This window comes from Notechis scutatus, chromosome 2 (assembly GCF_049901735.1).
Source record: "Notechis scutatus isolate UNSWTSFEM ecotype Mainland chromosome 2, rNotScu1.2, whole genome shotgun sequence".
Classification (NCBI taxonomy): Eukaryota; Metazoa; Chordata; class Lepidosauria; order Squamata; family Elapidae; genus Notechis; species Notechis scutatus.
Genome location: NC_142010.1, coordinates 84,973,605 through 84,992,333, shown reverse-complemented (window position 1 = coordinate 84,992,333; position 18,729 = coordinate 84,973,605). Strand labels below are relative to the sequence as shown.

At 38.1% G+C, this 18,729-nt stretch overlaps 1 protein-coding gene across 9 annotated transcripts in view; it reads left to right on the top strand.

Annotated features, from left to right (window-relative positions):
- SEPTIN8 (septin 8) overlaps positions 1–18,493 on the top strand; it is an 89,942-nt gene extending 71,449 nt beyond the window's left edge. For 6 of the 9 annotated variants that reach the window (XM_087955361.1, XM_087955359.1, XM_087955358.1 and 3 more), the window contains one exon: positions 18,307–18,493. In XM_087955361.1, the coding sequence (XP_087811487.1) occupies positions 18,307–18,472 (166 nt within the window). In that variant the 3' untranslated portion in view covers positions 18,473–18,493. Of the gene's footprint in view, positions 1–4,782; positions 7,731–18,306 lie in introns of those variants that run through there. The other 3 variants (XM_026687629.2, XM_026687621.2, XM_087955365.1) reach the window with 2 other exon arrangements.
- Positions 18,494–18,729: the final 236 nt, after the last annotated feature.

The following is an 18,729-nucleotide window of genomic DNA, read 5'->3' as shown; positions in this document are numbered from 1 at the left end:
AAAAGAGGTGCTGATGAACAGAAAGTGAAAGATTACTTGGATTATCCGAAACATTTGATCCAGCTAAATTTATTTGCTGTTCAGGTTTTCATGCAGAGCCCTTTCCTGATGGTAGTTGCCCAAGATCTTTTCAATCAGGCATGCTGGATATCTGCTCTGTGAAAAATAAAAGCTAGTAAATGTGAAAATTGTTAAGTTGGATCAGTTATCACATAATACTCTTAAAAAGTCTGCTGCTTGGATAGAGAGTTATCCTCTATTAGTTGTATGATTTGAATGACCTATAGCAGAACTTTCTCCATATTTAAATGCCGTGGATGTCTCAATAATCTTAGCATATTTTCTACTGCCTACATTCCATATGATACATTTTCAATATTTGCATTAATTCATCTCGTGCTGAATCAACAACTAAAAGCAAAATGTGTTTTTCCGGAGTTTACTACTTGATATAATTTCAGGTAAAAATGAAAGAGATTTAGAATATTTAAATTTTATGCATCTGATTGTGTTCCACAAAAGCTTAGACAGATCTTAATTTTTCTTACTTCCCAAGTTCCATAAAAATATTTTTGCTTTTGCTGCAAGAGACTAAAACAGCCACTACTCTGGAAGATTCTTAGGAGTTCATTGGCTACGCAATTCTCATCCAGTGAATACCGTAACTTTGCATTAAGTAAAGGTCCATAAACCACCTTGAATAACTTTTTCAAGGGTGGCATATAAACCTTTAATAGGTAAGAAAAGTATTTCCATGGATGAACATAATGCTTTGCCTATAACTGGATCTTTTTAGTTGCCAGAGTGGCTATACAGATAGAAAAGGCAGAATTGTTGTGAGGTAGGAAGATGCCCTTTATCAAGCAAGGTCACTGCATCCTCCGTTTGAATGTTTATAGATACCTGGATGACCAGAGTCCTTCCAATATGAACTTGGAAACCACATAAATTGAACCTGGGATCCAGTTAAAGGCAAAGTGTTATATTCATCGTTTTAATCTTTTGCAGCAAAAACAAAAATATTTGTATGAAACCTGGGAAGTAAGATAAATTAAGATCTGTCTAAGCTTTTGTGGAACACGATCAGATGCATAAAATTTAGAGCACTTTCTCAGATAAGGTTATGGGGATTCTCAATCATCCAGGTCATGGTTGACCTAAAGATGATTTTTCAAGAGGCAATTTCAAGTTGCTTCTTGGAAAAGCACCTTTGGGATTAGCATTAGTCTGTGTTGGTAGTGCAATAATTAATTCTTCTAGTGTTTTAACAGATAACAGATAATCAGAGTTGGAAGGGACCTTGTAGGTCATCTAGTCCAACCCCCCTGCCCAAGCAGGAGACCCTACACCTTTTCTGACAGATGGGAGTCCAATCTCTTCTTGAAAGTTTCAAGTGATGGCGCTCCCACAACTTCCGAGGGCAAGCTATTTCATTGGTTGATTGTTCTCACTGTCAGAAAGTTTCTCCTTATTTCCAGCTTAAATCTCTCCTTGTTCAGTTTCCATCCATTATTCCTTGTCTAGCCTTCAGGTGCTTTAGAAAATAGCTTGACCGCTTCCTCTCTGTGGCAGCCCCTCAAATATTGGAAGACTGCTATCATGTCTCCCCTGGTCCTTCTCTTCACTAGACTAGCCATGCCCAGTTCCTGTAACCGTTCTTCATATGTTTTAGTCTCCAGTCCCCTAATCATCCTGGTTGCTCTTTTCTGTACTTCTTCTAGAGTCTCAACATCTTTTTTATAGTATGGTGACCAAAACTGGCAATACTCTGGGTGTGGTCTTTATAGAGTGGTATTAGTACCTCACTTGATCTCGATTGTATCCCTCTGTTAATGCAATTTAGGATTGCATTAGCCTTTTTGGTTTTAATACGGCTTGATACGTTTTACCTTTTAAAAAAATGTTGTGAGCTTGATCATTGAGTATAAAGTCTCTAACTGCAGAGCTGGCCAATGATTACTTAGGATTAAATGATACAATATTGTCCTTCATTTTCCTTAATTAGGAAATGGCCATTGTATATTTTATTATTTTGTAGTGTAGCTGAAGATACATTATACACTAGTAATAAGATAGGTAGGAATTGGGCTGCTAATAAAACCAATAAAAACTCAAATCAGATACAGTTTAAAATACAGATTCAAAATATCTATAAATAATTTAACTGAGGTGACCTTTTGCCACTATTTGAAAACCATGTTTGGCATTAGGGAGCATGAATCAGCCTATCTCCCACTCCCTTCTCCCACCCACCCCCAGCTCATCCCAGTTTAAAACTTAAAGCAATCTAGCCATTCTGTGCATCTGATGAAGTGAGCTATAGCTCAGGAGTCCCCAACCGCCGGTCCGCGGACCGGTACCGGGCCGCGGAACAAGCCTTACCGGGCCGCTGGTTGCTGGGCGCCGCCATCTTTTTGGTAAAAAAGCAATTTTTCGTCAAAAAGATGGCGGCGCCAGCGTTGGTGAGCTTTTCCGGGTAGAAAGCCATTTCTACCCGAAAAGCTCACCAGAAGCGCTGGCGCCGCTCATTTTTGACGAAAAATCACTTCGTGACGCCACCGGAAGTGATTTTTCGTCAAAAAAAGATGGCGGCGCCCAGCTGACGCCGGAACCGGGCCACGGCGCCCAGCTGACGCCGGAACCGGGCCGCGGCGTCGAAAAGGTTGGGGATCCCTGCTATAGCTGACCAAAGCTTATGCCTTTGAATAAAATGTGTTAATATGAAAAGGCACTATCAGATTCATAGCTTTTACTACCATAGACTGACATACCCCTCCTCCTATAATGGAGGCTCATTTGTTGGAGTAAAATTAATCTTAAATTGCAATATATTATAACATCTACCTATTTTAGTAAGCAAGATTTTATGGTAACTTTTGCTAGAGTTATTTTTTTTTTCATTATGGAATGTCTAAAATGAATTGGAACAAAGTTGCCGCTGTAGAAAAAGGATCCTTTTGCTGGCATAAATTGAAGCTCTATGAAAAAGTTTGCATTGAAGGGGGTATAATTGTATTCATCTTCTGATTTTAATATATAGTGTGGTCTCCTATACTTATTTACCTTGAATAAATTGCCCTTCTTAATAGGCTAAAAGACAAGAAATGGATTGCTGAAAGAGCTTCTTTTTCAGCACGTTCAGATAGTTCATTTGTTCTTTATTAATATATGAAGATTTAATCATCATTGCATTTCAAAGCTGTGGAAATTTGTCATCTGAGTTGTGATCAATGTCAGTATGGACATCTATTGAATGATGCCCAGTTGATATTATCTGATTGATTTATGTAATTCATATCTGGGATTTTTACTGTAAAAATCCCAAAGCAAGGATACAGTTTATTAAAAAGACACATACACACATACATACATGCCCCAATTACAAACAAAATACAATTGAGTCAAAATCTCCATTCATAAAGAGGCTCCAACAGCACCCAGGTAATCAGAGTTGGAAGGGACCTTGTAGGTCATCTAGTCCAAACTCTTTCAAGGAATGTATAGTCCTATCTGAAATGACAAGAGAACATCATGCTCCCATTGTCATTATACTTTCAGAATTCAACCTCGGCCCTTTGATCTTCCTCCAGCCTGCTGCCCTGTGTCCAGAAACTGGTCAAGAGCATGAATTCAGTTCTCTTGATTCAGATGGTACCTAACTCAGTTGCTCTGTAATGTCACATATCAATGATACTTCACTCTGATTCCCTTAAGAATGGCTTCCAACAGCTTTCATAAAAAGCTGGATAATGTTATATAAACAGTGGAATACTTTGGAGTTCCATAACTGTCAGGAAATCAACATATAGTCACCTAATGCTAATCTGGGAATAAAGTATCACTGTTGTAATGCTATACTCACAACCTACAAGGAAAGTTTAGGATATCATATTTAAAGGGAGTATGAAGAAATAAAAAGAGAACAAAGGCACATTAATCCCCTGGGCAGTCAGTATTGATTTAGTTGCCTAATCAGGCCTGAATGAGTTCAGTTATTCTTTTCTTTCAGGACTATCTTCATATCTTCAGTTTTAGCCGCTCTTCAAAGAGGAGATTAACCAACTGAACATTAAGTTATTAAGGACCAAAAGATCCAAATTGGATTTTTTGAGCAGGGGACATATGAGTTCTGTAAGGAATCTTGCCCATTAATCCCTTGCACAGATGCATTTACCATTTGGTAGTCCCATCCACTTATTTCATTTCACTTCTAGAATTTGTACGTTGTCTTCGACCACCTATTAATGTGCTCCAGCTAGACCAATCAGACAAAGAGGACGGGAGTTGAAAGAAAATGGACAGCTACTAGTATCTTGCCCGTGTCCTCCTGTTTCAAGTAATTAATGCTTCAAATAGTTATTTCTTTTTTAAAATACTCTGTTGCTCTGGCTGTTAAACTTATTATTTTCACTAAATGCAATGTTCCTGAACGTGGCAATCATCTGGATATCTTGGGACATAAGTAGGTACCACGTGCTGCATCCCTGCTGGTTTGAGATCTGAGAGATAGTCACTTTTGCTACCATAAATCTTAAAAAGTGGAAAAATACTAGGAATTGAACATGAGGCTTCATATATATCAATCTCATGTTTTATTAAGGTAAATTGGGTTGAGTCTAACTGCAATTACTTGCTGGCAGATTTTTGAGATGGATGTAATTTGGTTGGGCATTTATGGCATGTCCTAAAAAGTCACATCATCCTTATTTTTTTCATGCTATTATGTTCTTATTATATTTGAGTTCTACAGTTTAATCCATGTTTTTTATGTTTTTGTTTCAGTTAATCTCACACATAGATTACAATGCCATGAGTGGACTCTGTATATTCATATGTATGTTAATTGTTGTTTTCCCACCTTGTGAATCCTTCTGCCATCCCACTGTGCAAAGGAAGCAGCACGAGAAACTCATCACCTGCCTTTTTTCAAGAATGGATGGTGACCATGCAGGAAATTAGCATGATTAAGAAAAAGAATGATTTGCTTTGCCTTTGCAGATTCAAGGTGGAAATTCTTCACACATTTAGTTCGGAAATTTCGGGAAGGTAATTGCAGCGTAACATATTTGTTTCAAACTTTTCGAGTCACCATCTCTGTATCAAATGACTCTAAATATATCAAGTCAATTTTTAGGATGCAATATAGGTGGAAAGGTAGCAGTGTAAAAGTTACCATTGGTAACCTGTTTTTTTTTTAATTTTTGCGATTTATTCTGAGGGAGAGATAACCAGAATGTTACTTCTAATCAAAAGTTTTGAGGCAACATTCTTAACTTTATAGTGAAATAAGAAATATAGTAGGAGAAAGCTTTGCATTTCTGTTGGTGACTGAAATATTATTCAAGGCAAGTTTGAAGAGGATGCAAGTTTGCTGTAGGACCTAATTCCTTTAATTAATTCTCTTCTCAAATTTTAAAATTGAAAATGGCTCCATAGTTAGTACTAGAACATAGAAAATCATACTTTACTTTTTTAAAAAAATATTCAACATTCATTTCTACCTTTTAAAGTTGGTTCTTCTCCCTCAGGTACAACTGTGGTTTGCCAAGGTGTGATTTGGCTATTTTAAAATAGTTCACAAGTATTGCAAATCTCAAGTACTTCAAGTACTATAATTTGTTGTATATGATAGAGGTCAGGCAAAATGAAAGTAACATTGATAGGGCTCTGAAAAAGATTAGGCCAATTAAGATTAGGCCAATTAAAATGATTAGAGTTTTTCAAATCATATTTTGTGCTGATTTAAATTGTTACTTACTGTCTATGTTTAAAATGTGTCTTTTCTCTTGTAATATGCTTTGGGAAATGTACAACTGAAATGTGAGTCTGAAAAGGCTGGCTTAGTACATGACAATCCTGGGATCCAGTTGGTCTGTTTATTGTCTATGGAGATCCAAAATAACACTGGATTCAAATGGACCTTGACAAAATGGCAAGATTTCCGATTATACAGTGTCTCCTGATGGAAAAATCAATTACAAAACATTCCTATTATATAAATAAAGCTGCCAGAAAATTGAACCAAGCTTAAATGAAGTTTATGGAAACTTCACCTTACTGCCATTAAAAGATTCAAATTTCCTTTGCCAGAAAATTGGTAAGAAAACCAAATGCCCAACAGCTGTTAGTGCCAATTTGTGCACTGCGTAGAACTGGATGGACACATGTTTTCTCTCCCTTGCCTTCGTGTTGTCTGAGCAGCTGTTCACAGAACATTTTGCTTTGGAAGTGTTTTAATTGTCCTTCCATTTATATTTTTGGCGGTGCTAGAGCATTACTTGCCTTTTTTTTTTTTTTTTGCTAAAACCTTTCCAAAAGTAGAATTTAACTATATATTTATCCTGAGGTTCTTTGTTTTGCACATTTTCTTGCAGAAGCTTCTTGCCTGGATGTTAAAATACTGTTTAGTCTTTTGTCATTTAATCTTTGGCCAATGTCTGAATATATTGAAAATCATGTTACAGTATTACTTGATATTTTTAAGAGAGGAAAAAAAACCTCATGAAAAAAAACCTGTAAGGGTACTTCTTAACCGCGAGCCTCTTCAAGTTATACTGTTTCAGGCTTGCATTTTAATCTCTTTCTCTCTTTTATAAAGGCTGTGCCTTTATTAAGATAAAATATATTTTCTAAAATGCAACTGGATAATTACTGAAGGTGAATTGCAGTGCAGTATAGATCTATGGTATTGTTTAGGTAGATAGTAGCAGTCCTGGTATATGATTAGTTAAAGGTGTAAAACAAAATTTCTTTGGGAGGCAAAATTAGGAGCCTGAAAATTAATGCATGCTAAGGAGACTGCAGGGCGGGCGGTAGAATAGAGTTCTATCAAATATGCAAAATGATGGCAGCTTGAGAGTTTTTCTAACAATTGTGAAAGCCAATAAGATCTGTTCTATGCAGAATATATTTTTTTTGTCCAGTTGGTTTTCTGGACCTCAGTTTGAGGCTGTTCTGTTTTGGAAACTAATTAAGGTGGGAATAATAATAAATATAAAATATATAGAAGGCATAGCGAAATGACAATATATGTCTGATGAAGACATTCAGAATGTATGTAACATTATATTAATTATTATAATATTAGTGTTATGTGAGTGCATATTTTATGTTGTGCTGCCTGTTATGTTATTTTCATTGAAATATGGGCCTCAATTTTGCTACCGTCTTTGTTAAACTATTTGTAATAGTCGCCCCAGTGGAAACTAATTTCCTTTTCTTGGTTGAGGTCTGATTTGGTACTTTGTATTTCTTTATGGGACCAAATTGCATTTAGTAGTTCTATTCATTGTTATTTAATAAGTTGCTAGCTATTATAATGTGACACTAACCTTAAATTAAATCTTAAACTAAGCTTGAAGATTTACCTCTGTTGTGTGAAGTAAGAAAAACAGGAAAACATAACAATCTATTTCCTACATTATTTTTTATAATGTTGGACTAGTGCAGAGCTGCATCTTCCATTGACTTTAATTACAACATATTTTCCTGTTTTTCAAAATTTGTGTAATTTAAATAATGATTCAGTATATGATCTATGTTTTCATGAGCAAAAACCTTCACTTGGACAATCATGCTGAATGATATTTTAAAGTGTCAAGAGGAGAACCCATCAACTTCTTTTAATGAAGTGTTATGTATTGTTCTTACATTATGGTTTTAGTAGTTTTTTAACCACTTTTTCAGCTTTCTTTGTACTTCTTTTTATTAAATATTACATTTCATTTTAAGTTCCGTGCTTTTATTTTTACACATTTCATTCAATTCTAACTTGTTCTTGCAACATATTATGTAAATATAATATTTGCACCCTTAAAGCTGATGTGCCTTGGGTAAAACCATATTCTCATTGATGCCAGCAATCCTGAGCAATTTTTTACGGTGGAATTGGGGCTTGTCTGCATTTTAAAAAGAGACGATTTCATAATCAGGTTTCAGTTATTAGAGAAGAACACATTGTTAACCTCAAAGACTTTAGCTAGGAACCTAAGGAGATACTACTCTGGTGGAATTGCCTTAGTTGCGGGGAGACTCTGAGCTGAATAATGCTCCAGTTGTGGAAAATAAAATATAGAGATTTCAGTTCTCAAAATCCTGAAAATACATTTTTAAGATGGGGTAAGAAAATATAAGCAATATGCGTTCAGGAGGATAAAAATGTAGGATTGCACTCAAAACAGTTTGAATAGTGGGGTTATTTTTAAAAAAAGAATATAGTATCAATTGGTAAGGCCAACTATAATGAACAATAACTATAATTATAGTTCTTATGAAAATGGATTGGTAATAATGCTTTTTCTTACTACTACAGGTACCATTCATTGTCCATGTCCCTTTCTTTAACCCATAGAACAGATATGGGAGACATGGAGGGTTGTGAACATGATGTTCTATGAACTGATATACAAATAGAACCATTAAGTATTTAATGGTTTTGTAATACTGGCACTATGGTAGTAAAAGTGTATGTAACTTATAAGGAAGAGGAATAATGAATGAAATAGCAATTCCTAATCCATCTCATGGATGCTGGGTGACTTTTAGATCTCAACATCTCAACTGATCATATTTAATTCTGTTTTCCTGAATTAGACTGTCTTAAGCAAGACATAAGTTGTAATGCATTAGGTAACTATAGTATTAGATGGATATAAAAGCATTGATAAAATGCTAATTAGCAAGGATAATGCATCACAGAAAGAGTGCAAATTTTAAAATCGAGATGCAAATATGTGAGATTAGTTCTAGTCCAACATTGTAGGTATATGTAATTTTAGAATGAAAAATTCTGTACCTCTTGCTGGTTGTCTTCTTTCTTAAATTGACAACTGTTGAATATGAACTCTGTTTTATGCGAGTACCAAGGAAAGAGTAACACATATAACTCAAGATTGAACTGTGGTGTCTCTCTGAGTTTGGTTGTTTGCACGCAGACCTTTCATTACCCAACTAGGTAACATCATCAGTGTGTAGGTACTTATCCATGACTTTTAAGATTTGTGCCATTGTGAAGAGATCACTGAAAGCATTTACTGTTACAGAAGTAGTTAGAGCAAATGTTGCCTATAAAGCAGCTTGCTTTCTGTAGTGAGATTTTAAAAATTATATTTGGAGTCAAGAGGAACCATTTGGTTTCTAGGGGGCCCATTCTTGTGTCGTATTCTAAGTCAGAGGTCTCCAAACTTGGCAACTTTAGGACTTGTGGACTTCAAATTCTGGGAATTGAAGTCCACAAGTCTTAAAGTTGAGGACTCCTGCTCTAAGTAGTAAAAAGAACTTCGAGATGGTTCTGTCAATAAGCTTCTCATGTTGAAATCTATGTTTTGTGGTCAGAATCAAGGGATTTAAGTGGTGTCAGTTCAATTAAGGGATCGTTAAGGTGCCTTTGCCCACTAATATATACTTAAATGGGAGCTTCTATCCCTATGCATCACAGGTCTAATTGGAATTTATATGATTCCTTGGAGGTACAGAACTTAGGTGAACCCAGTCTGCCACCCACCCCAAAGCTATTCTCAATTCTGCATGGCAATGATGATCTACCAACATTACAGTTTATTCACTCTCTGATCTCTTTTTGTTTCATTCCTGGAAAGCCGCTGACCCTTTTACTCCGTCTGAAGAAAATCACAATGGTGACATTTGAACGAGCAGCAGTGGTTTGGTGTCTTTACGGAGTGTGTTTTCTTGCAGTATGTTTGATGTAATTAAGTGAGCCTGAAATCTAAACATTGTTTCTTGTTCTTTCTGTAGCTTCTTTAGTCTTCCCAGCTCCATTACATCAGGAAGATATGTAAATTAGAAGATTTATTAAGGCCAAAACATCTCATGCAGAAGAGTTTTAATTGGTGCTTCTATTTTTTTTTAATGCTTGAAATGTATTCACAGAAGAGATTCTAAAGCAAGAATTGGTTTGGACGGCACTGCCTGACCAGGTTCCTTGATTAAGTAGAAACTGATCAATAAATGTTTAATTCACACTAAACGCATGGCATGTACTAAAATAATTTTTTTAAAAACACTAATCTTCCTATGGGAGAAAGAAAGCCCAACAAAATATCCTAATGACAAGTTGAATACACTGAGAAGTTCAGAATGAATTTGATGTTTCAGCTATTGTTTTACTTCCATTATAAACAGAGTTTTGATGTGTTTAGTTGGATCCATTAAAATGCCTCTAGGTATAATGGATCATTTTTTAAAAAAAAACAACATTGTAATTTAGAAGCCCTACATGAGAAAAATCCTCACCTTTAAAAAAAAACCTAATATGTCACAGTGTGTTTCAAATTGGGACATCAAAGTTCATTTTAAATGATCTCTAACCTCTCTATGGAAGTCTAGAATCTCTTAGCACTAACTTTGCAGAAATTCCCCCTTATGCCTGTATGAGACATTTTGTATGAAAAGAAAATAACTTATTAAATTTCTGTGCCCAGCTCGATAGAGGGACACTCCCATTCTTGTCTCTTTAGACCATTTTTGTCTTCTCCCTTTCTGTATGTACATCTGTTTTTTATTTAAAGCCACAATGCCCCAAAGCCTTTTCTGTCTCCAAAAAATAAATCAAAATCTTTTTATGAACCATTTTTAAAGGACAACTAAATAGGAGAGGTGGAGAAATTCCATGGTTAATAGGATTATTGTTAAGATCTTGAAATAAGACAACAAGAAAACTATCTACAGAACCCCTTCCTTTAGCAAAATGGATGTTTATGTATAACCCAAATGCATAGATCTTAACTGTTCTGGCATAAAGACAGAAATCTGAAGTAGAGTGTAGAAGGACTCTACATTAAGAACATTTGGGAGCAGGGAGAAGAGTTCTGTAAATTAGGCCAGCATATCCAAACTGACCTATAGTATTTGCATGAAAAGCGACAACAATTTAGTGCCCTATGTTGTTTTGAAGTACACAGCAATGCCCCTCAGGACGAGCAGGAATAAGCTGAATCAGGAAAACTCTGCTGCCACATTTGGAAGGAAGCAAAGTGGCCACAAACATTGTTATCTCAAGGGGCCATATTAAGCTGGATGGAAGAGAGACAGAAATCATTAAATGAAAAAAACTGAAGGGATCTTATTGCAGCAGTGGCAGTGACTGGCTGCTTTTGGTCAAATTTTCTAAAAATGAACAATGTGCACTGTCTTCCCCCTCCGCTTCCCAAGTTGCTGATTATGTGCAGAAGTATTTGTTTTAAAGAGAGAATGGCATTCAGCATCTTTGATCACAAGAGCAATCTCTTGATAAACCCAGCTAAGAAATGCTTCACTTTTTAAAAGTTTCTAGCCTCCCCAAGACATCTACAAATTTGGAGGGCTAAGACATCTAGGAGACTGTTTTCATGTCATCTTGGAATTTATGAACATCCAGCTACCGTTGTTTTCTATCTTTCACATTTGTGGCAAGATAGAAGGGCACAAACAGTTGCCCCAGAAGGTTTTACAAACAAAAAGAAACAACTGAGCTCCAATTGAAGGCAAAGGAAATTCCGCTTTTGGCATGGGCAATGATGCATAGCCAGCTAAAATGTTCTTCAATTGAGGCCCCTTTTGGGAGCTGTTGATTAGGTCTTGAAATGGCAGAAATGGTTTCAGTGATGATACTTGAATTCAGCTGAAGCATTTGGGGGACCAGTTCCCAAGGAACAGACGTCCCCCCCCCCCCCATTCCTCATCACTCTGAACTGTGATTCCTGGAATAAAGCATTTTATATTCATTTATGAAAAACATAAATGCTGCTACATAATATCCAAAATATTTGTAGAATTATATTATGTCAGAATAAAAGTGTTTAGTGTTCAAGTTTAGCCAAATGCAGATTTTCTCATGTTAGTCTGACATTAAATAATGTCCTCATGAGATCCACTGGAAACTCTTCCATCTGAGGAATGTACGTGACTGGGTTATATTAATTTCCCCATAGAACACACCGCCCTGATAGCTATAATTAAAAATCAAAATAAAATAGTGTTTTCATGGCAATTTGTTTGCTCCTTTTCACATCCTTTTCCCAACCCTTGAATTGTCTGATTTCCCACATGCTTCAGAAGTAGACATAATATGCTCCATCCTATAAGAAAGTATGCTTTGTGTAGGTAGAGTCTGCAAACTGAAGGAAGTCTCAGGAATTTGGTTGCTGGGATCATAGCCCATCGAATGCATGCCTGTTCAGAGGTTAAGATCTCTTCAGAGGTTCAAGGCACATTTCAGATAAAGTGTCTATACAACTACAATGTCTTCAGTGCACTAGCTTGTTTTCTATTTGCAAAAGTCACAAGAACTATGCCTTACATCCAAGAGAAAAAGCAAAGTCAAAAAAGGCAAATTAGACCTAAGATTTTAAATTAGATTTTATTGAACAAAAACACCAACTTTTTTTTTTTTAAAAAAAGAGAAACCCCGAGATAGGTGATATTAAAAATATAAAAAGTCACAGTTTACAATGATGCTTTTGGTCCTATAATTTGAAAAGAACATCAAGGCATTTTTCCAAGCTGACCCTTAGGAAGACATCAAAGCATATGAAAAATACCAGATTTTACATTTTAATACATTGCATAACTTAAAACTCCTATGTCCCTTATTGTATCAACAATGTTCACATATAAGTAGTCCTTGGCTAAGGACCATAATTAAGCCTGGAATTACAGTCATAAGTTGTGTTGATTGTTAAACAAATCATCATGTGACTGATATTGCAAGATTTTTTTTTCTGGTGGTTGTTAAGTGAACACTATGGTTGTTAAGGGAATTTTTGCTGGAAACCAGAAATAAACACTAGTTTCTGGCAAAAAATGTAAAGTGCTGTCATGTTACCATGGGACACTGCAAACAACTGTAAATGTGGGCCAGCCATCAAGTGCCCAAAATGTGGTCACATGACTGCGGAGGGGGAGCGGGTACCCAAGTCAGTTTTTTTGGTCCATTGTAGCTTTGGTTGCTAAGCGACCAATCATAAGTCAAGGATTGCCTGCACTATGAAGCCGTCAAGGCACCATTTTGAGTTCTTGAGTACACACAAAACATAACGTTTGGGGAAAGACACAGCATTCAAACTGCTGCTGCTCTGATATATTCCAAAACAATATCTTTTGCTATACTTATTTCATTCACATGTTCATCAGGTATGCAATTATTTCAAGCGGACAATTTGAAAATGCTGCCTGGGTCAGCCAAAACAGGGGTCCCTAACCGCCGGTCCGCGGACCGTACCGGGCCGCTGAACAAGCCTTACCGGGTCGCTGGTTGCTGGGCGCCGCCATCTTTTTTGGTAAAAAAGCAATTTTTCGTCAAAAAGATGGCGGCGCCAGCGTTGGTGAGCTTTTCCGGTAGAAAGCCATTTCTACCCGAAAAAGCTCACCAGAAGCGCTGGCGCCCGCCATTATTTGAAAATCACTTCCGTGACGCCACCGGAAGTGATTTTTCGTCAAAAGATGGCGCGCCCAGCTGACGCGGAACCGGGCCGCGGCGCCCAGCTGACGCGGAACCGGGCCGCGGCGCCGAAAAGGTTGGGGATCCCTGAGCCAAAAGATGCGTGGAAGAGAGCTCACTTTCTAAATCAGGGCTCTCCAACCTTGGCAGCTTTAAGCCTGGCAGACTTCAACTCCCAGAATTCCCCATCTAGCAAAGTTTTGTTGGCTGGGGAATTCTGGGAGTTGAAGTCCACCAGGCTTAAAGTTGCCACGGTTGGAGACCTCTGTTCTAAATTTATGATATAATGAAACTAAAAATAATAAACACCTACCTACATTAGCATTTGTAGTTCTATAGTCTAATAGATACTTGGAAACAGGTAAGGAATGAGAACCGTAGTTTTTTTTGTTGTTACCTTGTTTCGCAAGATTCATCACAGTAGCATCAAATAGAAAAAAGATTCTCGGAAGCAAGAAACCAACTGTTAATCCTTTTAGGCCTGACTTAATCAGCAGTTTATTTATTTGCTGGATTTAGAAAGGCCATCCAACTCCACAAGACTCTGGGCAATAGACAGCATTGAGATATCATTTGGGGCGGGAGTGGGGAAGAATAGCAAATTCAAAACAGTAAGCCACTATCTCTCAAAACTCACGCTAGTTTTTCCTCGCTGCCTTATGCATGCAAAGCTTTAAAAATACTCATTCACTCAGTTTATACGGCTGTCCATCTCAAGTTCATGACTGGGTGGCTGATAATAGTTTTTGAAAAAAAGAACATCAAAACATGTTTGATGGTGATATGGGTGGCATATTAATTCAATAAATAAAATGAAAGAATGAATAAAAAACAAGAAATGGCAGCACACATCTAAACCACAGTTGGGGTAATATCAAATTCATCAAAAATGAATCGACAGACCCCAACCATTGTATGTGCTGAACCACCCATCCTACCTCCCAGGCCTGGTGACAGAACCCTTATCTTTACAGTCTAGAAAAGGATGACGAAGTCAAGGCTAACCTAATCTCTGGGGAAGAGGGATGATATCCCTAAGAGTGGGCATAATGATCAGAAGGCTCTCTTCCTGGGCCCCACCAAATGGCACTTCCCTAATAAGAGATGGGACCCAGAGCACGCCTATTCTGCCAGACTTGATGGGACAGTGGACATAAACGGAGAGGTGGTTGCTCTTGGCCCAATGCCACGAAGGGATTTCTAGGTTACAAGCAGCAGCATGGAATGAACATGAAAGAATACTGGCAGCCAGTGTAGCTTGCAAAGCAGATGTGCAGCATGCATTGACCAAGAAGTCATCATAACTGCCTGCGCCACTGCATTCTGTATCAGCGGTAGCTTCGGGATGCTCTTCCAGGGCAGCCCCATGTAAAGTGCATGGCAAGATTGGGAATGCAGTAAGTAGTCCACCCAGAGTGATTGTGAATCGAGCCTCACAGTCCCAAAAGGAGTGCAATGGGTACACAAGATGGAGCTTGGGACACCCTTCCCAAATGGTTTGCATCTCCTGGAGAGACTCGAGCCACAGTTTTAGAACTTCAGATCTGTAGCCTTAGCCTCAGGCAAGAAAACTCCTGTGCCGAAATTCAACAAATGATAGGAGAGCCAAGCTAGTTTCTGAATACAGGTAGTCCTTGATTTACAACAGTTCATTTAGTGACCGTTCAAACAGCATTGAAAAAAGTGACTTATGACCCATTTTTCACAGTTACTTTTGCAGCATCCCATGGTCATGTGATCAAAATTCAGATGCTTGGCAACTGGTTCATATTTACAATGATTGCAGTGTCTCGGTGTCATGGGATCCCCTTTTGGGACCTTCTGAACAAGCAAAGTCGACGGGAAATCCAGATTCACTTAAAAATTGGATTACCAATTTAACAACTGCAGCGATTCATTTAATTGAGGCAAGAAAGATCATAAAATGGGAAAAACTCACTTAACAAATATCTCACAACAGAAATTTTGAGCTCGACTGTGGTCATAAGTTGAGGACTAGTTATATTAACAAACATCTTAAGCTGTCCTAAGAAGTTAAGCAAGTCCCTATTCCTCCCCGATCGATATTTTTAAGCGTGGGACATTTGAGGTTTGCCTTGCAGTTGCTCATAGTCCAAATATGTCCTTTTTAGCCTATATTGGTCTACAAATTTTTAAAGAAAAGGAAAGTTGAAAGCTACAGTATAGGTGATACTTGGGATTAATACACAGTCCTCACCAATGAAATATTAGAAATAGCCTTGGTTTTGTTTGGTATTTGGTCCCTGTTTTGCTCTATGTGAACCTCTAATCCAGGGATGTCAAACTCAAGGCCCGGGGCCTGAATCCGGCCTGTGGAGTACTTACATCTGGTCCTCAGGGCCACCCTGGAAACAGCGAAGGACAGGCCTGCAGTGCCTCTGCCAGCGAAAACAGGCTCCCAAGCTCTGTTTTCAGCTGCCACAGCCTCCTGCAATCCTCTACCAGTGAAAACAGAACTTTTCACTGGCCAAGGGTTGCAGGAGGCCCTGGAAGCTGACAAGGGAGCTCGGGAGCCTGTTTTCGCTGACAGAGCACTCAGGCCACCACAGACCCCTCCGACAGGAGTGACGTTGAGCTGGCCATGCCCACCCTGGCCCCCTGAGGTCAAACACAACCCTGATGCTGCCCTCCATGAAATCGAGTTTGACCCCCCTGCTCTAATCGATATGAGGGGCAGGTTGTAATGGCGGGCAAGCATTGATACTTTCCTCTGGCCCCTGAATATCATTATTTCCCATCTCACTGTTCGGTCCAGCTTCTGAGATCCCACCTTCATTGTACAAGTATTTGAATCCATCATAGAATTCATCACTCTGCAGGTCATCCGCATAAGCCTTGCCTCTGAGGAGTGAGTTTTGCATGTTAAACTGCACTTCTTTCTTCTCCATGGAATAATAGCAGGGCAGTCCTTCAGCCAGGTGAGTTTGGATGTTTTGATTTGCAGGGCTGAAAATGTAGACAGCATTGGGTAGCTGGAAGCCCAGGATCTGCTGATCCACCAGTTCTTTGCAGTGGATGAATTTGGTGCTATCGATCTGCCACATAATATAAATATAATGTGACAAAATCATTTTCTTCTCCTTTCCTTAATTTTTAACTGCTATCAGTAATTTATTTTTAAAAGTCTCTCCATTTAATTCCAGTAATTCCAGCAAGTTTGGTCTATAAAACCAATCAAGTCTATCCTTGGACTCAGCGCCAACAAATGGAAAATCTGGATATGCTTTGGCCGAGTTTAACATGAAACTTTTTATGTCTTTTCATGTTAGAATTTCTTTTAATGTTGTAAATGTACTTATAAACCACAATTAGGGTGACTGCTCTGCTTTAAAACTGCTTCTCCCTCAAGATAAATGATGTGAAATGAGTTATGAACCAATAGAAGTATTACACAGCAAATGTGGTTTATTTTTTAGCTACAGACTCCTATCTTTGCATAGCATGGCAAGAAATGCTGCGTCTAATCTTTTGTTTTCAAATCATCATGCAAATGCTCTATGATGGAACAATGCAGACAAGAAAGCAAAGCCTTATCCATTATCCTTAAGCATCTGAGCTGCAAATGTAGCTGTGCAACAATGGGAAAATCACAGGTTCCCAATTGTGGCTCTGTTTCATGAGAACTTTAATGCATCAATGAACCCCTAAAATTCTGGGAGTTAATAAGAGATGCATTATCATTTTTTTCAGTACTCAATGGTACCTTGGTATTAAGCAAGGGGGCATGATGGCTTAGCAATTAAAGACACTGAGCTTGTCAGGTGGAAAGCTGACAGCCCAGATTCGAGAGTTGAGTGTCGCACAACAAGGTGAGTTCCCGTTCCTACCTAGCTCTTGTCCATCTAACAGTTCGAAAGCATGCAAATCCAAGTAGATAAATAGGTACCACTTCACTGGGAACGTACCACAGCATTCTGTGTGCGCCTTTGGCATATAGTCATGCTGGCCACATGACCACAGAAAATGTCTTTGGACAAGGCTGGCTTCCTTGGCCAAGAAACGAAAATGAGCATTGTGCCCTAGAGTTGGACACAACTGGACAGGGAAACCTTTACCTTATTTAACAAGTACTAAACCACTCAAGTGGACAGGGACATGGGAGCATAATAGAAGGGTTTCATTTCTGTCTTTAATGCACCCAGCAAAGTGAAGTTCTCTATTAAAACTATAAGGTTTCATAGCAGTGATTTCATAGTTAACGCTATGAATTATATCATTGACTAATATCCAAACTGACCACTCTGAAATTTCCTAAGACCTTGGGCACCATTATTGTTATTATTATTACTTGTTGCAGTGCTTTTGTTTTGTGGTTTGAATCCTGCTTTCCAGAATCACAATTGCAAGATGGGTGGCTATACAAATTGATGTAATAAAGAAATTAAAAAATCCGATTCCTGGGTTCACCAAGCCACCTATTCCATGGCTGTGGGAAATGTGAACAGTTTATAAAGCTAGGCAAAGCAGCTTTATAGCAGCAGGCTAAAGACAGTGGTGCTAACAAATTCTCAGCTGCCAGAGCAAAGGCAACGCTCTGGTTGAGGTAAGACCATCTGGAATACCTGAAAATATGAACTAAGCTATGCGTGATCTCATGGTTCCATATAACCCACTAATGATTTTAATTCATCAGAACCTTAAATCCCATTAAACTAACCCTGGTCTTTTGCGTTGGACAGAAACAGCATCCTAACAACTACTTGCAAGCACTCCTGAAAAATACATTGTTTAAAAATGTGCAATGTTTTCAAACAAACTTGTCACCTTGCTTGTTTGCTTTTTGAAACGTGGTGTTGGTCTCCAATTTAAGCTGCAGGGGCCAACCTGACTCCTACCTGTGCTTTTTTTAGCAGATCGGTAATTACAGGAAACCAATCAGGAGTCAGCTTCTCCAACTCTAAGGTGATGATCACCAAGGCCAGTGTGGAACCCTTAAACTGCAACACTTGGTGGCAGGCCATACAGTGCTGTAGCTGTTTGGTCAAGAACGCAGCATGGCGGGAAGGATTCCTCTGAGGTAGCCTAGTTAGTAATTGGGGCCACTTGGACATCACCATGGCATGGAACTGGAGAGAAGAGAAACTATCAGTATATTATATCATTCATATATATATACACATATATGAATAAATGAACTTTGTACATTTTCCTATGTCATTGACCAGAAGTGCAAACTAATTCTTATTAATGGCAGGAACCTCTAAAATCTATTATAATGGTTGGTCGCACAGTCAACCAGATGTTTAAACTGGGATTATGATGTTCCATTGTTA